Genomic DNA, 22,152 nt, shown 5'->3' on the forward strand with positions numbered 1-22,152 from the left:
CATTGCAAAAATTTTAGAGGTTTTGCTCCACTTTGTCATTACAGCTAGCAGAAAAGAATTTTATTTTACATTACAACACTGAACACATCTTATGCCCTTGAACGTGAACTGCCTTGGATTTTGTTAAGGCTCTGTTCTCCATTCTCATTTTCACACTCAATGAGCCACTACTGTTTCAGTCCAAAAGGGATCAGTCAGTAAAGCTGTATCATGAAACTAGTTGTAGAGTCTAATCAGATTCTTTAAAACTCATTTATATTTAGCCAATAGTCACAAATCTAGCTGCAAATACTGCTTGAGATGTGACCTCTTTTTTGAGTATGATTTGGGAATACATAATCAGATTTATGAAAAGAACACACTTTAAAAAATAATTTTCATGTTATGTTATAAACATTAGAAGTAAAATCTATAAATATCCAAATGCCTTTTATTTGCATGTATAGATTTGTGTTTTCCCTGAAAGTAGATATTTAATTACTAATATAAGATTTTTCATTAAAATTAAAAAAAAAATAAATTAGAAATGTAGGCTCATAGTAAATTTGTTGATTCATCAGTTTGTCTTGATAAACAAAGTCTTGCAGTAACACAACAATCTAAACTGGTAGACTTTTCTTCCTGTCATCTGCTGAGATCTGTGATAAGGAAAGAAAATACAGAATTTTCCTTTTGCATCCTCCCTTGAATGCTGGTATGGCACTCCAGAAAGCAAAAGGCATCAAGGGGGATTGCTCGGTAAGACAAGGTTCAGACAGTGAACTCTTGTGTCAGAACAAGTGTCTCACCTTCTACATCATTTGTCAGTCAGGAGTGATATGCTGATGATGAGGAAGGGTGTTTAGGGTTCTCAGGGCAGTGTCTCTTGTGATATGGATCAGCGTGACTGTTGTTCACCTTTTTGCAAGTGCATGTGTCCAGGTCCAAAGAAGAAATTAAAAGCCTACCATGACCCTGTGACTTAGGCCAGGAAAATATTGATTGTCCCCAAAAATCTGCAGAAGCCAGGGATCTAAGGATGGAATTACATAAGTTTGGCAATAAAAGGTTTAAAAATAAAGGACTAAAGCCTATCCAGTAAAATGCGTAAGGCCCATAACTCTGTGGCAAGAGGAGATATTTTGAACTATATTCTGCAGTTAGACCCTAAAACTGTTTCTCAAAGGGGACATCCTTTTGGTTGGACAGCACAGTGTGTAGTGTTCATTTGGGGCACTGAATATCTAAATCTTCCACTGCCTCAGGAAGCTTGGACTCACGTATCCCACTAAAACACCATTCCAACCAGACTGTGAGATAGAACAGCAAATGCTCTTATCCAATTTGTTCAGAAGGTTTAACTATTTCCTGAGGAAGAGACAAGAAATTAGGCTGATCTTTCCTTAGAGAATGTCTTATCACAAATTTCCTTTGTCACCCTATTTCTTCATTCGCATACCCAAAAGCATTTGTAATTGCTTCCCAAGTGGAACAGCTGCACCAGGAAGGGACCAAGAGCATCCCACCCTGCAAGTGCTGGCTAGGGCAGGTTCAGAGATGGCAGCAGGTGGGGTGTGAAGTCCTTTGCATTTCTGACATGCCGGAGGAGTGATCTGTCCACCAGGTTATTGGATTAAGAAAAGGGCGTAGGGGAGGTGCTTGGGAAAAATACAAAATAAAGTATTACCTTTACCTTACTACTGCTACAATTAGTCAGTGGTTTGCCACTGACTTTAACCACAGCTGAGCAAGCGAAGGCTTTAAAAAGGCAGCTGCCAAAAATGTAACATCATACAAAGGACATCTTGGCTACTACCATAACTATTATACAACATAAATGTTAACCATACATTTTTCATCAGCAGGTGAGACTCAGTGATGAGAAGTTAGCTTACTGGCACATCACCACAGACACAGAGCTTTGCTTTTGAACACTCTTCTGGTAGAGCAAGCAAGTTCTCAGTCAGATGAAGTCGGGCCTCAACAACTCACAATTTTTTTACATATTCAAAGCAAATGAACAGAGATTTACATACTTGTTTTTAACTGTGGCTTCTCTTCAACTGCCAAACGGATGTTCTAGTTCATTTTGTCTTTTGTTTCTGTCAGAAATACAATTATAACGCTGAGCAGAACCTATTACCGCTTATTGAAAGCATCTGCTGCCAAGTGAGCTCAGCTCTACTGACTGCCTCCTTCTACCATCTAGTGGCACTTTAAGCGTACTGCTCTCTACTTATTTACGGAGAATGATCATAAATGGATACTTTTGAAAAGAGAAATGTATCTGGAGAAGAAATACTTTGTTCTGAAATGGAAAAGTAGTTTCCATACATAAACTATTTATGGGAGAATAGAAGAGATTCAATGGCTTAAATTACTAATGTCAGAGAAAAGTTCTGCAACCTGAGGTCTTGTAAAGAGTAAGTAAGGTTTGTTGATTGAATTCTTACAAATTTTTTAGGTGGTAGCACTTGGATTTTAAGTTGAAAGCCGCAGAACGAAACGATTCAATATCTTAAGGAAACACCTATCAGAAACACACTTGGTTTGCTATTTACCCAGATATTTAAAGGGCACAACAAAAATTAAAAGACATTATCAAAAGTAAATAATAATAGAAAGCCTGTAGTTTGCTTTCAGATTATGTAATTTTATTCAGTGCTTTTAGTGTTCTCTTTTGCCATAGATGTTTCGGTTTCATTTAAGGAGAAAGAGTTTAAATGTCAATGTACTAGGAATTTCAGGCTTGGGATATTTTCAATCAAAAGGCATGTCCTGACTAATTACGTGACTGAACAAACATGAATCATCTAAAATGCTTTCTGTTCTTTGTACTGAATTTTGTTTTCACAAAGTGCTGGTTTTGGTGAATTGAACTACAAATGAAACCAAATTTTTTATCAAATTCTAAAAAAGGTATATTTATTCCTTTCCACTTGCAGCAAATTGACAAGACAAATTGACAGAAGACAGAATGTAGAATCTCAGCATCCAGGATATTTATTTTTTTTCTTTTCTTTTAAACATGTGCTATTCTGTATTCTAGTCATATTGGCAAGTTTTCAACATATTTTTCAGGGTGGAAAAATCCCCATAAGGTGGACTGCTCCTGAAGCTATAGCTTACCGGAAGTTCTCTTCAGCAAGCGACGCATGGAGCTATGGGATTGTAATGTGGGAGGTGATGTCCTACGGTGAGAGACCATACTGGGAGATGTCCAATCAGGATGTAAGTATTGCCTAGGACTAATCTTCAAGTTGTTGAAATGTTCCTTGAAAATGATTGTCACTCCCTGCCCTGCTTTGCTTTCTCACTTTCTAGGCTGGAACCTTAACTTACTTAAATCAGCATAACTCTTATCACCTTCAATGGGATGTTTATTTATGCAACCTGAAGACTTGACCCTCTATACCTAAAACCTTGATGAGCTTTGTCCTGTGGACTAAAGACATGTTACAAAGTGTCAAGAGTCGTGGTCAGCTTGCCAGGTTCTAATGCTTGCTATATGTGGCTTTCATCCAAATCCCTGGCAATCTGCATCAGATATGCAAGTTGATGCAGTTCTCAGTTAAGCTACAAATCAAAACTTGAGGGTATACTGGAACTATTCTGATGATGAAGTTGGCCCATTACCTCCAGTACAGCCTGACAGTACCCTTCAGTGGGCATACATGGTTAAATTCCAAAAGAGTTAAGCTGCCATGAGAAATGTATTTGCTAATTCTCCTTTCTAAGAATTAAATGCATTCTGTTTACCTTAAAAACTACGTATAGGCTTAACCACAGTGCAGGACAATAGTCCTCCCTCATAACAAAGTTATGTTTTCCTCTGACTTTTTTTTCCAAAAGTTGTGGCCAAATAAGCCTTCCCAATTAAAAAAAACATATTTGCTTCTCGAAAAATTGAAGGCTTGTTCTAGAAAATGAGGCATGGGAAAGGGGAATCTTTTTTTCTCCACCACAATTTAAATTTTCACTAATTCTCTTGTCTGATGGATCCCCATGACAGCTCGAACTGGTATACTCAGTCTTCACACCAGCCATCAATCTCTATGTCAAAATGCAGAATATCAGCCAACCTGTCTTAACCTCTCTCATATATGTGCCTAGAATACCTCTGCATTGGTTCTGAAGAGTTGACAAGACTTTTCCCAGATGGCTGTTTTTATATTGTTGCTAAGTTATTCAGCTGTTTGAGTCTGGTTGCTTATTAAGGATGATCAGTCATTTGGGGATAAGGATCTGAGAGAGATTTTCATTAAAAAAACATCATTTCAGAGTGTTTCAGGAAGAAAAGAAAAAAAACAACCAAAACCACCCAAACCAGAAAAGACTAAAAGAACTAATAAATCCTTATTTCCTTTGGATTTGTACTCTACCGCCTCACCAATACTATAATCCTACTTCTCTCCAGCATTTCCCTCGTGAGTTTGCCCTTTGGAATTAGACCAGCTCTCCTGTAGATCATTATCCCCTGACAATGCCTACATCCTCCATCCCTTCTCCATGCATCTGCCTGCCAGCGACCCAGCTCCCTGCTGTGCTCCCTGATTAACACCAGATATGGGACAATACCTGCTGTGCCTGGTTTTGAGCGATGCTTCTGTTGATTGACCAGGCAGTGGTGGCTGGTTGCCCATCTGAAGAGAACAAGCAACCACTGAGCTGAGAGAATTTTTCTCTTCAATTGAGACATTATTTTGGTACTATCTGACCTATAAACACATCATGGATCTACTCTGAAATAAGCAGCTAAGTCCAGTAGGCTCAATTCTGCTTCTCACAGCTAGCAATCTGCTGGCATTTGAGATGCCCTAGAGTAACGAAGATCTCCACGTGTGGTTGACACAGGACATGCACAAGACCTGCGTCCTTCTGGAGCCGTCCAGACAGGATACCCTAGGGAGTCTAAAATTAGACACCTAAGCTTAAATGACTGAATTAAGGCTACTTTTCCCCTGGGGTACAGTGTGAAATCATCTGTGTATAGATTTCTCATATATTTAAGTCTCTATGTCCTACAACCACCTTTATGCCTTTGCCCAGCTGCTGATTCTTAGGCAACTTGTTAATTTGATTGAAGTGGGCCAATGAGTTCAAAGTTAATAAAAGAGAATAAACAAGCAGACTCCAACTAACAATATGAGTACCCCAGCCCCTGTACCTTGCCTGAACTGAGAGCCATTTATCAGGTCCTGAACTGCAAAGGCAAACTGCCCTTGTTTTCCTTAAAAAAGCCGCATCATAAGATGTGGTGTTTTAGGAGCTGATTGCTAAGGAGTTGGGACATCGCTTCAGCCTTGCAGTACCAGAGGGTGCTATTCTTGAGCTAATCTTCCGTTCCAGCCACAGCAATATCAGCCTGTTCATCATTAGGATGCTGTTGCAAAAGCTGATTACTCTGCATTGCATGGAATGCACTTTGTATCAAAATGCACATATAGCCTCAAATTTTCTGCCTTCCCAAATGAATAGATGCAATGGTTAGTTTCACTGTGAGCCTTCTTTTAATGCGAGATTGAACGGAACAAGAAACTGAGAAACAGGTACTAGCAAATCACAGAATCACACAACAGCTGAGGTTGAGGGACCTTTCAAGATTGCCTGGTCCAGGCCCCCTGCCCAAGTAGGGGCAGCTAAAGTATTTTGCTCAGGGCCATCTCTGATCAGGTTTTGAGTATCTCCAAGGATGGAGACTCTGAAACCTCTCTGGGCAACCTGTGCCAGTGCTCGATCACATGCACAATAGGAAAGTGTTTTCTTAAATTTAGATGGAATTTCATGGTTTTCTGTTTGTGCCCCTATAGGGCACAAACTTGTCCATGCAACACTGAGTAGTAAGCACAATGACCACATGTGCCTTTCCAAGCAAGGTGCACTGGGCATTTACTTTTTCCCTTTCACCCCCATTAACACTGCCTGAGCACTGTCATAAATGCAGCATCGGCTCCCAGTCCTTTCTGCTGTTGCCCCTGTCAGTTGCCACTGGCATGTCCTCTGAGCATATCGTAGGCAGTAGTCTTTTGCCTCATTTTCCTTACTGTGTAATTGGTATTTCATTTCTCCCTTCCTTCTGCAGCACCCCATTCATGGTTGGTTTTTTTAGAGATCAAAGCAGCCCGTGAAGCCAGAGATACTTCTGAACAAAGTTGGCCCTCAGTTCGGTCTGAACTTCAGCCCTCCCATGGTGCCTGGCTTCTGTGCAGTGCCAGTGCTTCCAACTGCAATGTCACCTCTCTATAACTCTGCCTCTGCCCCTCATCTTGCCAGTCTGCTTACCTAACTGCAAGTGATGGGCAGCTGGTAGTGACTGCAGCTCAAGGAGGTGGGAGTTGAAGATACTTTTTTGCTGTATCATCCTGTCCCAGGCGATCTTGTGCTACAACGTGGGGAATTTCAGTCTCTATTCCAGTTCTGAGTGATTTCATCTGGTGTTGGGTCACCTCTCTATGAGGAACCCAACTGCCATCATCTCTTTTACCTCTGCTGTACTCGTAATCCTCCTTACACCAGCTCCATTACCAGCCCACCTCTTGACTCTCCCACTGCTGTTACCACTAATGGGGAATGGCGGGGGAGAGAGAGAGACTTTCTATCAAGTCCATTCAGCCCCACTATTCACCTCCTGGGAAGAGGAGTTTGAATGACTGGTCAGACCCTCACATAAAGTTCAAGTCACCGGGTGAGAGTAGTGCGCAATACAGACCTTCATTCCAGCTGCCTCTCCCTTTCTTTGAGGCTGGCTTCAGCTGGTCCTCTTCCCCTATATCAGACCCTGTGACATATTTATTCAAGGCCATGCCAGCAGTAAGAGTTTATAAAGTGACCCCTCCATTTAGCATATATTAAATATCCTGCTACAGCATGAATATAGCAACATTTAATTACTCCTACATCCAAAATAGAAGTATCTGTTAATACAGAATAATGATGCAGGCCCTATGGATGCTGCTTATGCTAATGATGCTGACTCCTGGGGTCTTTCCCTGCAGTTCAGCAACACACAGCACAAAGGACTCCTGTTCTCCAGAGCCCTACCCACAGGTTTTCAGTGCCGAAATGTTAACAGTGAGCACCTGTGACCTTCTAAATACATTTAGTGACTCTAAATGTCATTGGGAAATTTCAAGTTATTAGACATATTGCAAAGCTTACTTTGCTGGACATTGGGACATTTCTTTTAGTCCAGTAAATTACCCTGAATTCACATGAGCTTATTTTGCAGAAATAATAGGACTTTCCCAAAGGTCAGTGATACTGCACATATGGCAGGGAAAGTAACAGAGAGGGGCATGCACTGAACAGATTCATAAAAGACACATTATGCAAACAAATGTTAATAAGGTCTCACAGAAGTATAGTCAGAGGTTCTGCTACAACAAGATGTCTGGCAACATTAACATCACAACACTTACTGTGTTTTGATCATAATGAAATTCTTCTCTAGTTAGCAATAAAATATCTATTGAATTGTGTGGGATTTTGTAAAGTACCAAAAGTTTTCCAAGAGTTCCAAGAACTCCACAGATCTGGGTCTATGTTTTCACATTCTGTCTTACAAATTGCTTTTCTAATTAAACAACTTTGGGGAAATTAATTCACTTTTTTAGACCATGGCTGAGTAAGTGATGTTTTGAGTGGCTGCCAGTTAAGCGTTTATTTCTTACATGCATAACATAGAAACCAATGATATGCTCACCCCTACACAAAGGGAGGCACTGCTAGGAGAGGTGAGTTCAGCACTGTCTGATGCGGTGCTTATTTGCCATGTGAACACATGTTCAGTCAGATGAACTGAGCTAAGTCTACCGAGGGTCTCTTGTCCAACCCCTCAGTCACAGCCACCAAATTACAAGGAGCCAGCACAGGTAGCATGGAGCCCACGCTGATGCAGAGAGAAGTGTTAAACTGATACTTGCCACCTAAATAAACCCAGTCTGTTTTTCAGAGACTACAGCTGTTCACAAGTACGCATCAGGTCAGTGCAAGCCAGAGAGACCCAACATCTCTGCATCTAGTGTCCTCTATTTATATTCCTAAGCAGGGATTTGGAAGCTGAACTTTAGGCAACTGAGTTGGAAAATGCCTCTCATAAAATTTTTAATACTGTACATGGTATAATGTAGAGGCTTAAAAATGTTATTAACTTTGAGAAATGTTCTTGTTTAAGTAAATAACCATTTTATTATTGTGGTAAGTCACTTCTGACCTGTGTTGGTGCTGATTAATGCACTTCTTAGATGTGTGGCAGGCACCAGAGGTGTCCGTTAATTAGGGCTGCTGCACAGTCTGTCGTGTCTTATTGCTTAATTAATAAACATTAGCTAAGATATTGAACTTTCGAAGGAAACTAGTATACTGATGAACAGATTGTGCTATGAGCCTGGCTTGCTAATGCTCATGTGAGGAAAGGAAGATTTATATTCCATGCCTTTGGTTTGTAGAACAGCTGTGAGTGAATTCTACTGGGATACCTGTTAGAGGCCACTGTATAAATTAGTCCATGTTGCAGAACTACAGTATTAAAAAAAAAAAAAAAGAAAAAAGGAAAAAAGAATATTTAATGGATTGTAATCAATATGCAAGAAAACTACTGTAGCAAACAGAATAAAAGTCCTTACATGTAGGAAAGTTTCTTGTAATAGTAAAATTAACTTACCCTAATATAGTTCTTTCAACCCACAGACATCAAAACACTTGGCAGGCACCTGGGATTGGCTCCGTACCATGAGGCATGAGCAGCTGCCTCTCCCTCCTGGTAGATTTTTCAGATGTCAGCAGGACACAGGGACAACATCCCTCTGGACTTTCTTCTGTCTCAGTCTCATTAAAAAATCTATGTTACTGTTAATAATGAAACTATCAGAAAGATTACAGCTTAATTTTCAGATGCCATTTTTGCCAATTTCAAATGATTTTGAAACTAAACATGCATGAATTTTATATAGAAGTCCATAAATTTTTTTCAGATAATTTTGGTATCATAATTAATATTTAATATTAACTCTGTCTTCAACCTTTACAGCTATGTCTAACATCAGACAAAAATGATAACATGTATTTAACAGGCTCCAGTCTTTAATATCATCTGTGTACAAAAATATATAAAAAGAATGGTCCCCTTTATAAAAATAAAAGCCTAAGCATTAAAAAGTATGGAAATCATTCGCTATGTTAAGTGCAAAAAATATTCCCTTTCCCTTATAGTTTATATTCTTATCTGCCAAAAAGCGTTACTTGTAAAAATACACCCTGCCCATTTTACTTACCTTAACGCTGACCCACAAGACTTTCTAATGAGTTTTAAACATACTCATCGCTGAAAAGAAACATACAGTCTCTTTCTCAGCATTTGACAGCAGCACAGAATATTTGTATGTTTTTCTCCTTTTGATACCCATCAAGTGTTCATCACAAAACCAGAACTAGAGAGCAGTAATCGGCCTTTTTGTTAGCAGACTCAGGGCTTCATTTCCATAGAAACTAAGGTAACGTTCCTATTCTTTCAGGTTGAAGTAGATGGGACATTGATTTGCCAATGTGGAAAGAGTTACACCAATTGCTAGAGCTGTTGCTATATCCTTCTTGTAGATACAGAAGTTTAGACCATTTCACAATTAATGTGCTTCTTCAACCTTAAATCAGCAAGGAAAAAGGCATTTAAAAGATGTTAACATGTATAGTCTTCACATATAATATATAATTTTATATTACCAGGAAAAATGTAATACTTCTTCCCTTTTAGGTATATGGATATGTAATTCCTCTGTTCAGAGATAGGTGCTATGCAAGTAGCAAAGCGGGAGCTAAAACAAATTAATAATAAATAAATAAATAAATAAGGAACTAAAAAGCTCTAATTTTTCCTATGAGACATGATTCCCATTGCAGTATTAGACACTTATCACATCTTTACTCTTGCTTCTTAGACACTAAAAATAATACTTGCCTCACAAGGGATACTAATGAGGCAATATTTGCAGTTTATTTTTAAAATGTGCTGTTATTAATGAGAAATTATAATTATCCCAGTACCAGCTGGCATTTCCCTTCATACTGAAATGTTCCTTTTGAACAAGAGAGGAAACAAAATGCACTGTAACTTCTTTTTCAAAGATATGGTAAAATAGAGTGTGTCAGAGAAAATATGATGTCTGGAAAATTTGGGGGTTTTGTTGGGGTTTTTTTTCCTGAATAAATTATTTCAGAAAAACCTCATCAGCTCTCTATTGTTGTGTTGAGGAAGTGCTTTATGTCTTATAACAGTGGAGAAGCTTTCCCTTTGCCTTAAAAACAAAATACATTTCATAAATTCATCATTTGCAACAGGTACAGTTAAATGTAAAGACTATGATATCTGCATTTCTGGGCTGCTAAAGATTGCCTCTTCAGTGACAAGTACCAACTAAGCTATGCCCCAGACTGTAACAAGTACCTATGTTTTATGAAGCCACTTTTGACAAACTGCTTGAGATACATGAGCTTTGACAGTTTTGTGAATAAAATTTCAGGTACATGGGGTTCAGTTTCATCCATCCTGAGTCTGTCACAGGAGCAATCTGGGGGGGCATATTCATCGTTAGGGAGCAAGGCTTCAGATGAAATATTTCTCTGGCAATCTGATGGTATTTTTTCCTATAGCAGCCATTTCAGCAGCCTGGATTTGGGACATTGAAGTAAATCCCAAGGAGATAAACAAGTAGCCAGAAAGGCAGATGGAAGGATTATCATATTGACATATCATTTACTGGTAGATATCACCTCTGTATGTGCATGGCGAGTCCTGTCTGCACGCACATATGTGATCTGTCAATACACACAGGTGCATAAAATTCAGAGATCCCTGTGGCAAGTAATGCTGCCTTTGGAGTGGCCTGTACTTCTCAGTGCTGTTGCCCATGGGTCTGAAACAACCCGTGCAAATCCAATCCCCTGCCTTGTAGCAAACACTTGTTTTTTGTGCATAGGTGTTTCTGCCAGGATACAAGAGGGCTATACGCTGTAGGACAAGGTCACCTCATTTTATAAAACTGGGACACCCAGCTGTATACAGCTACAAGAGTCTTGTTCCATTTTCTACCATGCCATGAAGGGAAGCTAAGGTCCTAATGTAGCTTCATTATTCTTATTTATTTGCATAATACTTGCAGCATAAGCATTAGGTACTGCTAAACAGATCCAACAACATTAATTCAGAATTCAAAAAGAGAATGAGGATATATTCCAGGATAATAAAATTGAACATATCGAAGCTACAACTAGTGCTATAAAACATTGATTTGCTGTAAATAGTTTAATGTACTGCCTTCCAGCTGCATTAATGTCTGCAGCGTGTGCATACGTCTGTGTGAAAATGACAAATGTCTCCTTAAAGCAGAGTGGGTATAAATGCAGTAGGTATGTTTCTCATAAGTGCAGAGTGTTATTATAAATATTGTGTACAATCATTTGTACTTTAGAGAACATTTAGCATTGGTTGGATTTTTATGTGGAAGGGTTATGTGTGTGGGGTAGGGTTGGTCTTTTTCCTAGCTTTGTTTTTTGATCAACCACTTTCTGTCTTTCCATACTTTTGGAAATCCTGACTATGTAATTTCTATCAGCATCCCCACTGCTACCGCCGCTCATTGCAGAACCTAGTAACCTTTCCTCATGTCTTCTAAATCTTATGTAGAATGAATCCAGCCAGCTTTTCATGGACCTTGCCTATTTTTGCTACCTCCTATCGTGCAGAGCTGCTAATGTCCTTTTCAGACAATGTTATTTGTTACCAGTGTCACTAAAAACAAGCCTCCCTTCAACTCTGATCAAATGTAATTTTTCATACATGTGATTTATCTGTGACATCAGATCCATTTCTTTCCAAATCCTGACCAAACACAGGCTTTCCACACCTGCTGAATCTGAAAGTTTTACTCACAGTATACGGTAACACTAGAATTTTATTAACTTTTGTTTAGTCATAAACAGCTTGGACATCCAGGTTTCTGAGAGTGGTTATGCAAAATAATGTTGTGCTTCGCAGTAACTTGGTGTGTGGGACATCGCCTGAATTAATCATACTCTAACGATCAGCAGAAACATATTATCACCAAGTAAATTTGCCAGGTGCTGCAATGTGCATTTGTAGTGCTTGATTGTACTGTGACATTGCCACACACTTAACACTTAGGATGCAAATGTTAGAGCATTCCAGTATGCGGAGACCACACAAGGTCAGTTTGTGGCCCTGTGACCCCATTCAGTATATCAACCTGAAGTGGATGAAAAAGATAGTGATACTGGTTAGTTCTTTTTTCTCCTCCTCCTTTCTTGGCTGTTTGGATGGCCAGCCAGACTAAAAAAGTGCCTACTGTGTTTCATATGCCTACAAAATACTTTGCATCTCCTCTGGTCACACTCCTGCCAGTCCTGATTCCCTGAGTGAAAGCCCAGCAATGCAGACAGCAAGCATGGCTGTGCCGTTAATTGTTTTCACTGGTTTCTAACTGTCAACTTTACACTGTCCTTTCAGCATTTAACTCTAATGACCAGTGATCATACGCATTGTATTTCTTTAGGTTATACTCTCTATTGAAGAAGGCTACAGGCTTCCAGCTCCCATGGGGTGCCCAGCTTCTCTTCACCAACTAATGCTTCACTGCTGGCAAAAGGAGAGGAACCACCGTCCAAAGTTTAGTGACATTGTCAGCTTCCTAGACAAACTGATCCGCAATCCAAGCACCCTTCATAACCTAGTGGAGGACGTACTTGTGTAAGACTCTTTTTGGTACTTTTTTTTTTTTTATTACTCATGGTGGCTATCATTAGATAGTTTAAGGTATTAAGTAGGGGTGGGAGAGAGCCACAAAGTGCTGAATTCACAAAGTTATGGGGGTTCAAATAACTTTAAGCCCCTTTTAAGGTCTGCTTTATTGTTAATACAGTGTTGTATAAGACTTTTTTTCTTAAGTCATGCAGACTTTATTGGGTATTTTTCTTTATTTTTTTTGGTCTGAGCTCTGTTTGTGCACTGTCTTATCTTTAATCTTTGCAAATCTCTTTGGGGGTTTTTTTGGGTTTTTTTTTTTTGGCGCTCCTCCTATGTGCTTGTTTTCTCTTTGTAATTTTTTTCTCTATTCAAAAGCCTGTCTCTCCATCTGGCAGTGCTCAAGCAATTTCTGAACTGCCTTGGAGTAATTTCCTGTAGAAAGTAGTTGTGTCTTAGCTTGCTAAATCTTTATTTATCTGCAGAAGAATAGCAACAGTGACCAAATAAGAGATTATGCTATTACCATTCCAAAACAAATTCTTGATGGTGTTGCCCAAAGTTTTTTTCCATGAATAATATTACAGAAATGAATGCAGCCACAGGAGAAGCAAGGTTGTGGTGGAATAATTTGTCAATTTTGTAGGCTTATTGATCCAAGCTGTCCCTGGATATCAGCTGAAATCAGTGAAGGTCCAGGTGGCCTCACTCTGTTCATTAGCTGAAACTCACCTTAAGATAAAGGTGCTTTCACAGAGACCCCTGGGTTTATAAGGGGTTCTCAAGGCCTGGCTGTGTCTTGCTGAGAACCTAAGTGGGTTAAGGGGGAGGGTTATATGGTTTGGAGAAGGGCTGAGTCATAAGGTAAAGGTTGAGGCTGGTATCTTGCTGTGGTAAAGGCTGAATAGAGAGGTTACTAGGAAAACCTAGAGTTAGGGGTTACAGCCATTCCATCTACCACAAACTACTGAGGCTTGTGGGATTTAATGCCCATGCACTAGAGTTAGTGGCCTTTCTGTGTATGTGCATATAAATAATATATGTCTTTCTACTTGTACCTGGGTCACTTTATTTAGCATCAGAGTAATGCATTTTTATCTATTCTTATTTTTAAAACATTACTTAAAATCTAAAAATTTATGCCTGTTTTCTTGCAGTCGAGCTCTTATTGAGCTCACCTGCTTGGGAGAGTTTTTCCATTCATTTAGGAATGTTTGATGCAGTCAATCTGAATGAGTTAATTTATGAGATTAGCAGTTATTCTATAAAATCATACAATCATAGAGTAATTCAGGTTGGAAGAGACCTTAGCAGGTCTTTAACTGAGGTTTGTACTTAACAGTGTTCTTCTGTCCTTCAGTTTTGCTCTCTATCATTTTGATAATATAAATGAAAATCAGTGTGTTTAATATATTTGAATATGTGTGGTTGAAACTCAGTATGTTAAGATACTAGGGTGTGTTGTTTCCTACATTATACATAAGTTATGTTCCATCAGTTAATGTTGGCTGGCTTTTACCGTCTAAATTTTCATTTTAAATAAATTATAACTTTTTCCTAAAGGCTATCATAAGCTTTTATGAACAGCAGTGTGCTCTTTCTGCATTCTGTTCCTACAGTTTCTCTACGCAAAATATACAAAGTCAATGGAAGTTGTGAGCCCTCACCAGTGTGGCATGCAACTGGAAATATATATGCCCCAAAACTGGAATATATATTTTTTTTTTCCCCTCACCTTTCTGTTTCAGTTGCAGTAATATTAGGGAAAAGAACTGAAACAGAAATGTAACCAAATTAGCTCCTTCATTTTTATTTGCTACTCTATACAAGTCTATGTAAAAGCAAAGATATAAAATTGTATTCTTTTTGCTTCTTTTAGGCTTAGTTTTAGGTTTTGAACACTAATCAAAATGTTCCCATTGCATAATGGTATAACAATAAGGAGCCATTTGGGGTTTTTTGTAGATAAATGTAAAAATCATCTCACAGCATTTTAATATTTTTAAATTGTATCTCATGTTAAATTTTGTTTGTCCTCTACTTTGACTACTGTATTTATAAATCATTATCATCCTGATCTGTAAAGAAACACTCTGAAAACAAAACAAAACAAAAAACAGTGGGAGAGGTCTGTTTCTTGGTTTGTTACTGAGCTGCAGTGCTGTAAAAAAAAAAAAAGTTTCAGTAGTGCAATTTGGCAGACTGACATGATTTGTAAGTTTTAGACAATGGGTTAAATTGATCCTAGGTCAAGATCTGACCTTTACAGCTCAGGCTCCTCTCTCATTCCTTCTGCCTTTTAATAAAAATAATGAGCACCAGAGTAAATTGAGTGTTATATTTTTGTACTGCTTTGGTAATATCTGCATTTTGTTTTTACAGAATGCCAGATTCACCTGGTGAAGTTCCAGAATATCCTTTGTTTGTTTCAGTCAGTGACTGGCTGGACTCCATAAAAATGGGTCAGTATAAAAATAACTTCATGGCAGCAGGTTTCACAACTTTGGATATGGTTTCAAGAATGAATATTGAGTAAGTATGTAATCTATTATCCCTATTGTGACTAAACAATCTGAATTTGTTTAGATGCTGCAGTCACGTAATCATCATGATATATGGAACAGTGCTTTCATTTCATTCCCTTTCCTACCTAAGCTAATAAAAGACAAATACAGTTTTTTACCAAAACAACACAGGAGAAAGATATGATTAAGAGACCCAGAACTGATAGTTTCATTCTGTGACCATAACAAACACTACCAAAGGTCAAGCACTGAGCATCCTTAAATGTTTCTTGGGAAATCAGTTTTGATCTAGACCACTGAAATCAGTGGCAAAAATCTTTTCTTACTTTGCTATGAACATCAAGCCCACGTCAGTCCCCATGAGGAAGGTGTTCCACACCTTGCTGCCCTTCTTCAGTTGTCTCTGACACCACTCTATCGTTTTTTAAATTAAAACCCTGCACCCAGCATATAAGGGTTTGAGCAAACTATGGATTAATATGGTAGCGTAATAAAAGGATCTATTTTGTTCTCTGGGGATTCATGAGAGGGGAATAATCTTTTATTTGATGCTGGGACTGTTTGTATTAATAATGGTAATGGTCAGTTAAGATTCAATAATTTTACATGTGGAGTTAGGACTGGTTTTTCTCTCCTGTGTATCACTTTACATTTACCTACATTGAACTTCATCTGCTGCTTTATGCAGTCACTTAGTCTTACAAGATCTAAAACTCTTCACAGCTGGCCCTTTCCCTTACTACCCTGAACAATTCTGTCTCTCACCAGCTGACTTTTTCACCTCTGTGCACACCTGTTTTTCCAGACCACCTACTGATTTGTTGAACAGTAATGTTTGACATTATCCCAGTATAGGTCCCTGAAGATTTCTATTAATGATGACATTGTAAAACCTGATAATTTATGCCTACTTCCTGTCTTTAAACCAGTTATTTAGTCATGCAAAGACCTTCTTATGCCATAGATCTTTATTTTCCTTACACAGCTTTGATGAGGAATCTTCTCTAAAGCTTTTGGAAATCCAAGTGGGGTGTATCAAATGAATTGCCATCATCCATATGTATGCCTACTCCCCCATTGGAAACAAGTAACTTTATAAAACAGGACTTCTCTTTGCAAAAGCCATGGTGATTCAAGTAGATGATTTATCCAATCCATCCAATAATTCTATACTTTACTGTAGTTTCTGTTATGCCTTGTAATGATTTCAGACTCACAGGTCTGTGGTTCCCCAGCTCTCCTGGAAACTTTTTATTTTGTCTGGCACCACTTTCCATGCCTCAGGCACCAAGAAATTTTTAATCACATGGAACACAGCTATCAGCTCCCTCTCTCACGTCCCTGTTGGTAATTCCACTATTTCATCCTTTAGCTCTTTTAAAACTCTTGGCTAAATATAGTTTTGTTCTGGAGGTGGGTTGTTGCTTGTTTTTTCAGTTTGTCCCATAACATCTCCTGCAGTCGCTTCAACTTCAGACAGATCCTCTCGAAAGTCACCCATAAAGGTTCCAGCATGGGAGTCACTTCAATTTCTTCTGCAGTGAATGTCAACTCAAATAATTGGTTTAGTCTTCCAACAGTGGCTAGTCTTTCAGTGTTCTTTTATACCCAAGTCATCATTAGACTCTACAGACACTCTGGCAGGCTTCTTGTACCCAGTGAGTTTGCTGAAAGATTTATTAAGTGTTTTATTATTAGGTGTCTTTTTCTGGTTGTTCCTCAAGTTTTTTAGCCTGCCTTACTGTGCTTTTACAGATTATCTGTCTAAGGTTATCATCCTTTCTACTTTCTTTCTTTAAATACCACTCTAGCCTTTTGAAAGATTCCTTCTTTCTTCAAATAACTTCTGTTACCCTAGGTCTCCTGGTTTCTTTCTGAGCTTTATCAGGTCTTCCTTGATAAGTGCTAAGCATTTTTCTTGCACTTCTAATACCACTCCCCCCTGTAAAGGTTTATTCTTTTAGCTGACTCTTTAGCTTCTCACACACTCAGTATTTTTGCGTAGTCCCTGCTGACCTTAAGTGTTGTGTATCATCCCCCACATCGATGTTAAGCCTAAATACATAATAGTTGCTGCTATCCAGTGGGTATTCCTCTGGAGGATACAGAGGCAGGTATCCTGAACTGCAAGTCTGAAAAGGTCATGCCTCATCCTGTGAGCACCTCTACTAGCTATATCGTCAAACAATTTTTGAGGATATCTAAACAGGCAATGTCTATGCTACGTCCCAGCGTGGGATTTGCACAATTGACAAGGCATATCTGAAGTTTCCTGCCCTCACCACCTCTGTGATCTTTCTCAGCATCTTGCAGTTGGTGATGTTTAGAGAACAACTAAATGAGTGGATTGTGCTGGATAGTGGAGGCTGTCGACTTCATTCTTGCCAAAGAGTCAAGCTCTGTGGGCGAGATACCCACTCTGGGGTGCAGGTCTAAATGAGATGAAGGGAAACTGGGAGGAAAATCTGGGTCAAGCTGGAATTTTCGCTGCTATTCTGATCTTTAGACCATCTCTCACCACCATTGCCCTAATCATCAGGAGTACAGCCTCTGTTATTTCTGCCTCAGGACTGCAAGAGTGAGCGTATCAGCCCCGTTCCTTTGCAAGTATGAGTGGGAAACATTTGCTACTAACATATTATTAAATATGGGCTATTAGAACCCACTTCTCAGGCTCTTCCTTGAGATTTGGAAAAATTACTTGACAATTAGTATCACAAAAGATACCAGGGTTCTAACTACATTTTTTTTTTTCTTAAATGGCTGTCTTTAAAAATTTGGATTTGACAGGTGCAGAAAACTTCAACACTTGCAGCTTTCTTTTTTGTCCCAGTCAGGAAGGTAAACTGCCCTGAAGAAGAGCAATCCATCACATATTTATACTCTTTTGTGTACAAGAGGCTTTACTATACTTGCATCCAAGATGAAACTTTTTATCTTGCAGTGACATTAGAAGAATTGGAGTTGTACTCATTGGACATCAGAGACGAATAGTCAGCAGTTTACAGACTTTGCGGTTACACATGATGCACATACAGGAGAAAGGATTTCATGTATGAAAGTACTAGAATCAACTGTGTTCTGTGCCTCAGCATTTATAAAATGGAAAAATATTCTCATTCTCCCCTTCTGCTCTTCCCAACTTCAAGAACTGCAATCTCCTGTTCAGACTATAAAGTACTTCTATGTTAATGCTTCCAAACTGGAATTTTTAATCACACTGCATAGCTCCTCCGCCACTTATCTGCCGATAAAATCCTGGCCTACTACAAGACTCTTGCTACACATTGATGAATAACTCAGCATGGATGTGTAACTTTGTATAACACTATTTGGGAAACTCTCATGAACTTACTTGAAAGTAGTAATCTATTTGGCCTGGTGTGGCTTCTTTATCGATGTATTTAGAGTTTGCTGGTAGATCAAAAAGTATTTGACTTCTTTCATGTTCTGTGATCATGTAACTTCCAATACCAAATGTGCAATCAAAAAGAAGTTTGACATAAATATTTATTTTCTCTCTTAATTAAATCCAGACGTATGGGTCCTATCGTTATATTACTTTATAATAGTTTGAATGCTGGTAAGCTGGTGCCTCAAAACATTAGTATTGTTTGCAGAAATGACTGATGATTTTATGTAGTAAGTTTTCATTGTGTGAATAATTGGGAGGATAGTGAGAGAAATCTGTTTGAAATCTTAAGGTCCTTGATTTTTAATTACTTTAGCACTCGACACTTTTTATGCTTTAAATTTTAGATTAGGTTGGAAAACTTGTTCATCCTTGGGATTCTTCACCACCCTAGACTCTTTTTTTTGTAATACTCAGCATTTGCTTCTACGTGGCAAATACTCACTGGAAAACTGTTTGTAACATTTCCATAACCATGTGTAAAACATGGTTGTCAGCTATATCGTGGCCACATAGACTTCAGAAAGCTTTCTGTTCCAAAAACGCAGGCCTCTGCTGCTTGAACTACGCATAATTTCCACCAGTGGTAGCAGACCTTAGAGGGCCAGCCATCAGTGGGGTGATGTGCTTATTCCCATAGGAGCAGGCCAGCCATATCATTCTGCAGTTGAGGGCAGCGGTACAACCACCAACTAATGCTGGAAGTTACACACTGCGGTATTCAGTTATCTTGTACGTAGGCAGAAAAGGAGACGTAAGACAGCAGTGTAATAATATGTTGCCTTGAGTCTACTTCTAACTGCTTTTAGAAGTAAAAAGCAGACTCTGCTGAAATGGAGCTCTGGTTACTATGGGCTAGATCTTCATTTAGTACAGTTATCTAAATGACATTGAAGACAATGACCTTTAGAACTCTTCAATAGCCATATTTACATGCAAGAAAATGTCTGCAAAGGCCTAACATAATATTTGTACCTCTTTAAGACTTACAGCTTTCATGTTCTATTCAGACAGCTTACACAGATGTGCTGGGCTACATTTCCAAACTTTTGCATGGGATACGCGCTACTGGGAACAGGGGAACAAGCGCATGTCTGCGTGCTGTAGAAGTCACACGCAGATCTACATGCATGTCACATGTAAACTGGGTGCAGATGCTTTTGTTGATTTATACATAGTTTGGAGGATGTTTTTTAGTTATGTGGCTTTCCAATATACTCAAGCATTACAACTCTTCTGTTAAAACGTGCATTTGGGCAATTCGTATAATATATGTGTATATCAAAATGAACTAACTACTTCATGTAATCATAATGATATTTACTGCTTAATTTACATCTTGTAAATCAAAATATATCTCCTAACTCTTGGAAAAGGCTGCTATTGTATACCAGTGGCAAAGAAGGAAAATCAGAAAGCAACTCAGAAAAGATTATGCTTCCAAACAGTTCAGAGTAGGACACGCTAGGCCTGATTCACTGTTGTCACTTTATGTTGGAATAACTGCATTAGTTTAAGTGATATAACAGTAGTGCACTAAGTAAATTTTCCTTTCTTTCACTTAAAAAAAAAAAAAAAAAAAAAAAACAACAAACAGATTTAACTGAGGAACAAGTTTTCTAAAGATCAGGATTCACCAGTGTTCTACAACACCAGTTTGATGAGCTTTTTTTAAAGAAGGGCAGCTCCAGTCCTATTCTAGCTACAAAGGTAAAATTGCCAGCATGAGCAGTCCTACTGAACTCAGTAGGACTGTACAAGCATGTGCATTTTGCAGGATCACAGGCCTTTAGTGGGGGAAAAAAAGCATTTGTTCTTTTCTGTGACTGTCACTTGAAAAATTCTGCCCCAATTCCACATCTGAATATTTTTTTGGTAAAGGTTCTCTTACGGAAAGAAAATCATACTTACCTGAAGCCTTTTAAAAAATACCATCCTCACAGAGTAATTTAAAAGTTAATTTTCCTTGATCATTTTGTTACCCATTTTGCCTTTCATTGCTTCCGTGGCCAACAACGTTACATCTGTGGAAGGAGCCTCTCACAATTAAATACATTACCGAGGAGGTATGAGTCTGTTGTTTGTTAATGGGGTTTTAAAATTACTCATAATTAATCCAAACCATGTATGTGCACTTTTAAATTCTCCTTTGCACATTTTTTCATTCCTGGTAGTGTGGATGCAGAGCAGCATGTTATGTGCGCACAAACTGGATATATTTCATGGAAAGTAATTTAAAAATTTAGCACACTACTGAAAATATATTTTCAATAGAAAAATATAACAATATTAAAACATTTATTAATCAGATATATTTTTTTATATAAACAAGAGTTTGGGTAACCAGAAAGGAAAGAACAAGGGATTCTTTGGGTGAGGATGTTTATTAAAAAACATTGTAAATCCAGGATTTTGTGGGTTTATATGGCTTGGGTTTTTGTTGTTGTGGTGCAGTATGACACTTTTATAATAGTTATCTTGATCAAATTTATATTTTCCCCATTTTGGAAACACTTTATTTGGTCTTGCTCCAATTCCAAGCTTACTCTTGTTTGGGGGGAGGGGGTCCTATTTTTTTCATTTAAAAACAAACAAAAACCCAATGGGTGTTATTTTTCAAATGTGAGCTTAATTCTGTGCAGGCCACAACTGTATATGTGAAATTAGAGTAAATTTCTTTGTTACAGGGGATACTTTCTTCAGGTGAAAATCAGCTTTATTTGGTTACCCTGAATATTGCAGTGTGCAGTTAGAGTTTAAAATTAACAAATTTAAGCAAATCTAGTAGGCTGTTTTTGAGAATCTGGCCCACATTGCAGACTGCTTCGTGACTGAAAAGTTCACAAAATAAAGTATGCATGATACGCAAGCCAGAAAAAAAAAAAGGCATTAAAAGGTGGATATAAGGAAATAGTTCTAAGTTATTTACAAATAATATCCATATGTAGATTTTTCTCACAGATCTGACCATCATTAGTCTACAATAAAATCCATCCACCTGTACTGTTACCACGGCTTGTGTATCACTTAAGCCTCCAAAACATAGCTTAAGCGAGGCCCTTGACTGCTAAGCAGGACCAGGTTAGTGTCTCTTGGCTGACAAGTGCACTGCCCCAGCTGTCCATCACGTGCCAACCACAGTGCTTCCAAAGTTGAGTGACAAGCAACTTGGATCTCCATGGGATGGTCATCTAACATGGAAACCATATCAGTCATCCTTACTCAAGCTATCCCCACTTGTCAACCAGAGCCCTGAGACATATTAGGAGGAATTCTTCTCACCTAATTTTTGGAGGTCTGCATTTGAGCAAGTCATCTGAGGTTCCCTTTTAATCAATGGAGAGAAGTGGGCCCTTGTAGGATGTGAGTCATCTGACAAATGTAGTTAGTTACTTCTGGGTTAGATTAATTGTGCCAAAGAAGCACCTGTTTCTCTGCATTCAAAGAGATCAAAATGACTAGCTCACATCCAGGCATCTGTGCTT

At 38.5% G+C, this 22,152-nt stretch overlaps 1 protein-coding gene across 5 annotated transcripts in view; it reads left to right on the forward strand.

Moving 5' to 3' along the window:
* LOC126049027 (ephrin type-A receptor 6) overlaps nt 1–19,586 on the forward strand; it is a 516,299-nt gene extending 496,713 nt beyond the window's left edge. For 4 of the 5 annotated variants that reach the window (XM_049824756.1, XM_049824759.1, XM_049824757.1 and 1 more), the window contains 4 exons: nt 3,061–3,210; nt 12,543–12,736; nt 15,113–15,262; nt 18,200–19,586. In XM_049824756.1, coding sequence (XP_049680713.1) covers nt 3,061–3,210; nt 12,543–12,736; nt 15,113–15,262; nt 18,200–18,314 — 609 coding nt within the window. In that variant the 3' untranslated portion in view covers nt 18,315–19,586. Of the gene's footprint in view, nt 1–3,060; nt 3,211–12,542; nt 12,737–15,112; nt 15,263–18,178 lie in introns of all 5 variants that reach the window. The other variant, XM_049824758.1, reaches the window with a different exon arrangement.
* The last annotated feature ends 2,566 nt before the right edge of the window (nt 19,587–22,152 follow it).

This window comes from Accipiter gentilis, chromosome 21 (assembly GCF_929443795.1).
Source record: "Accipiter gentilis chromosome 21, bAccGen1.1, whole genome shotgun sequence".
In the NCBI taxonomy this organism is placed as follows: domain Eukaryota; kingdom Metazoa; phylum Chordata; class Aves; order Accipitriformes; family Accipitridae; genus Astur; species Astur gentilis.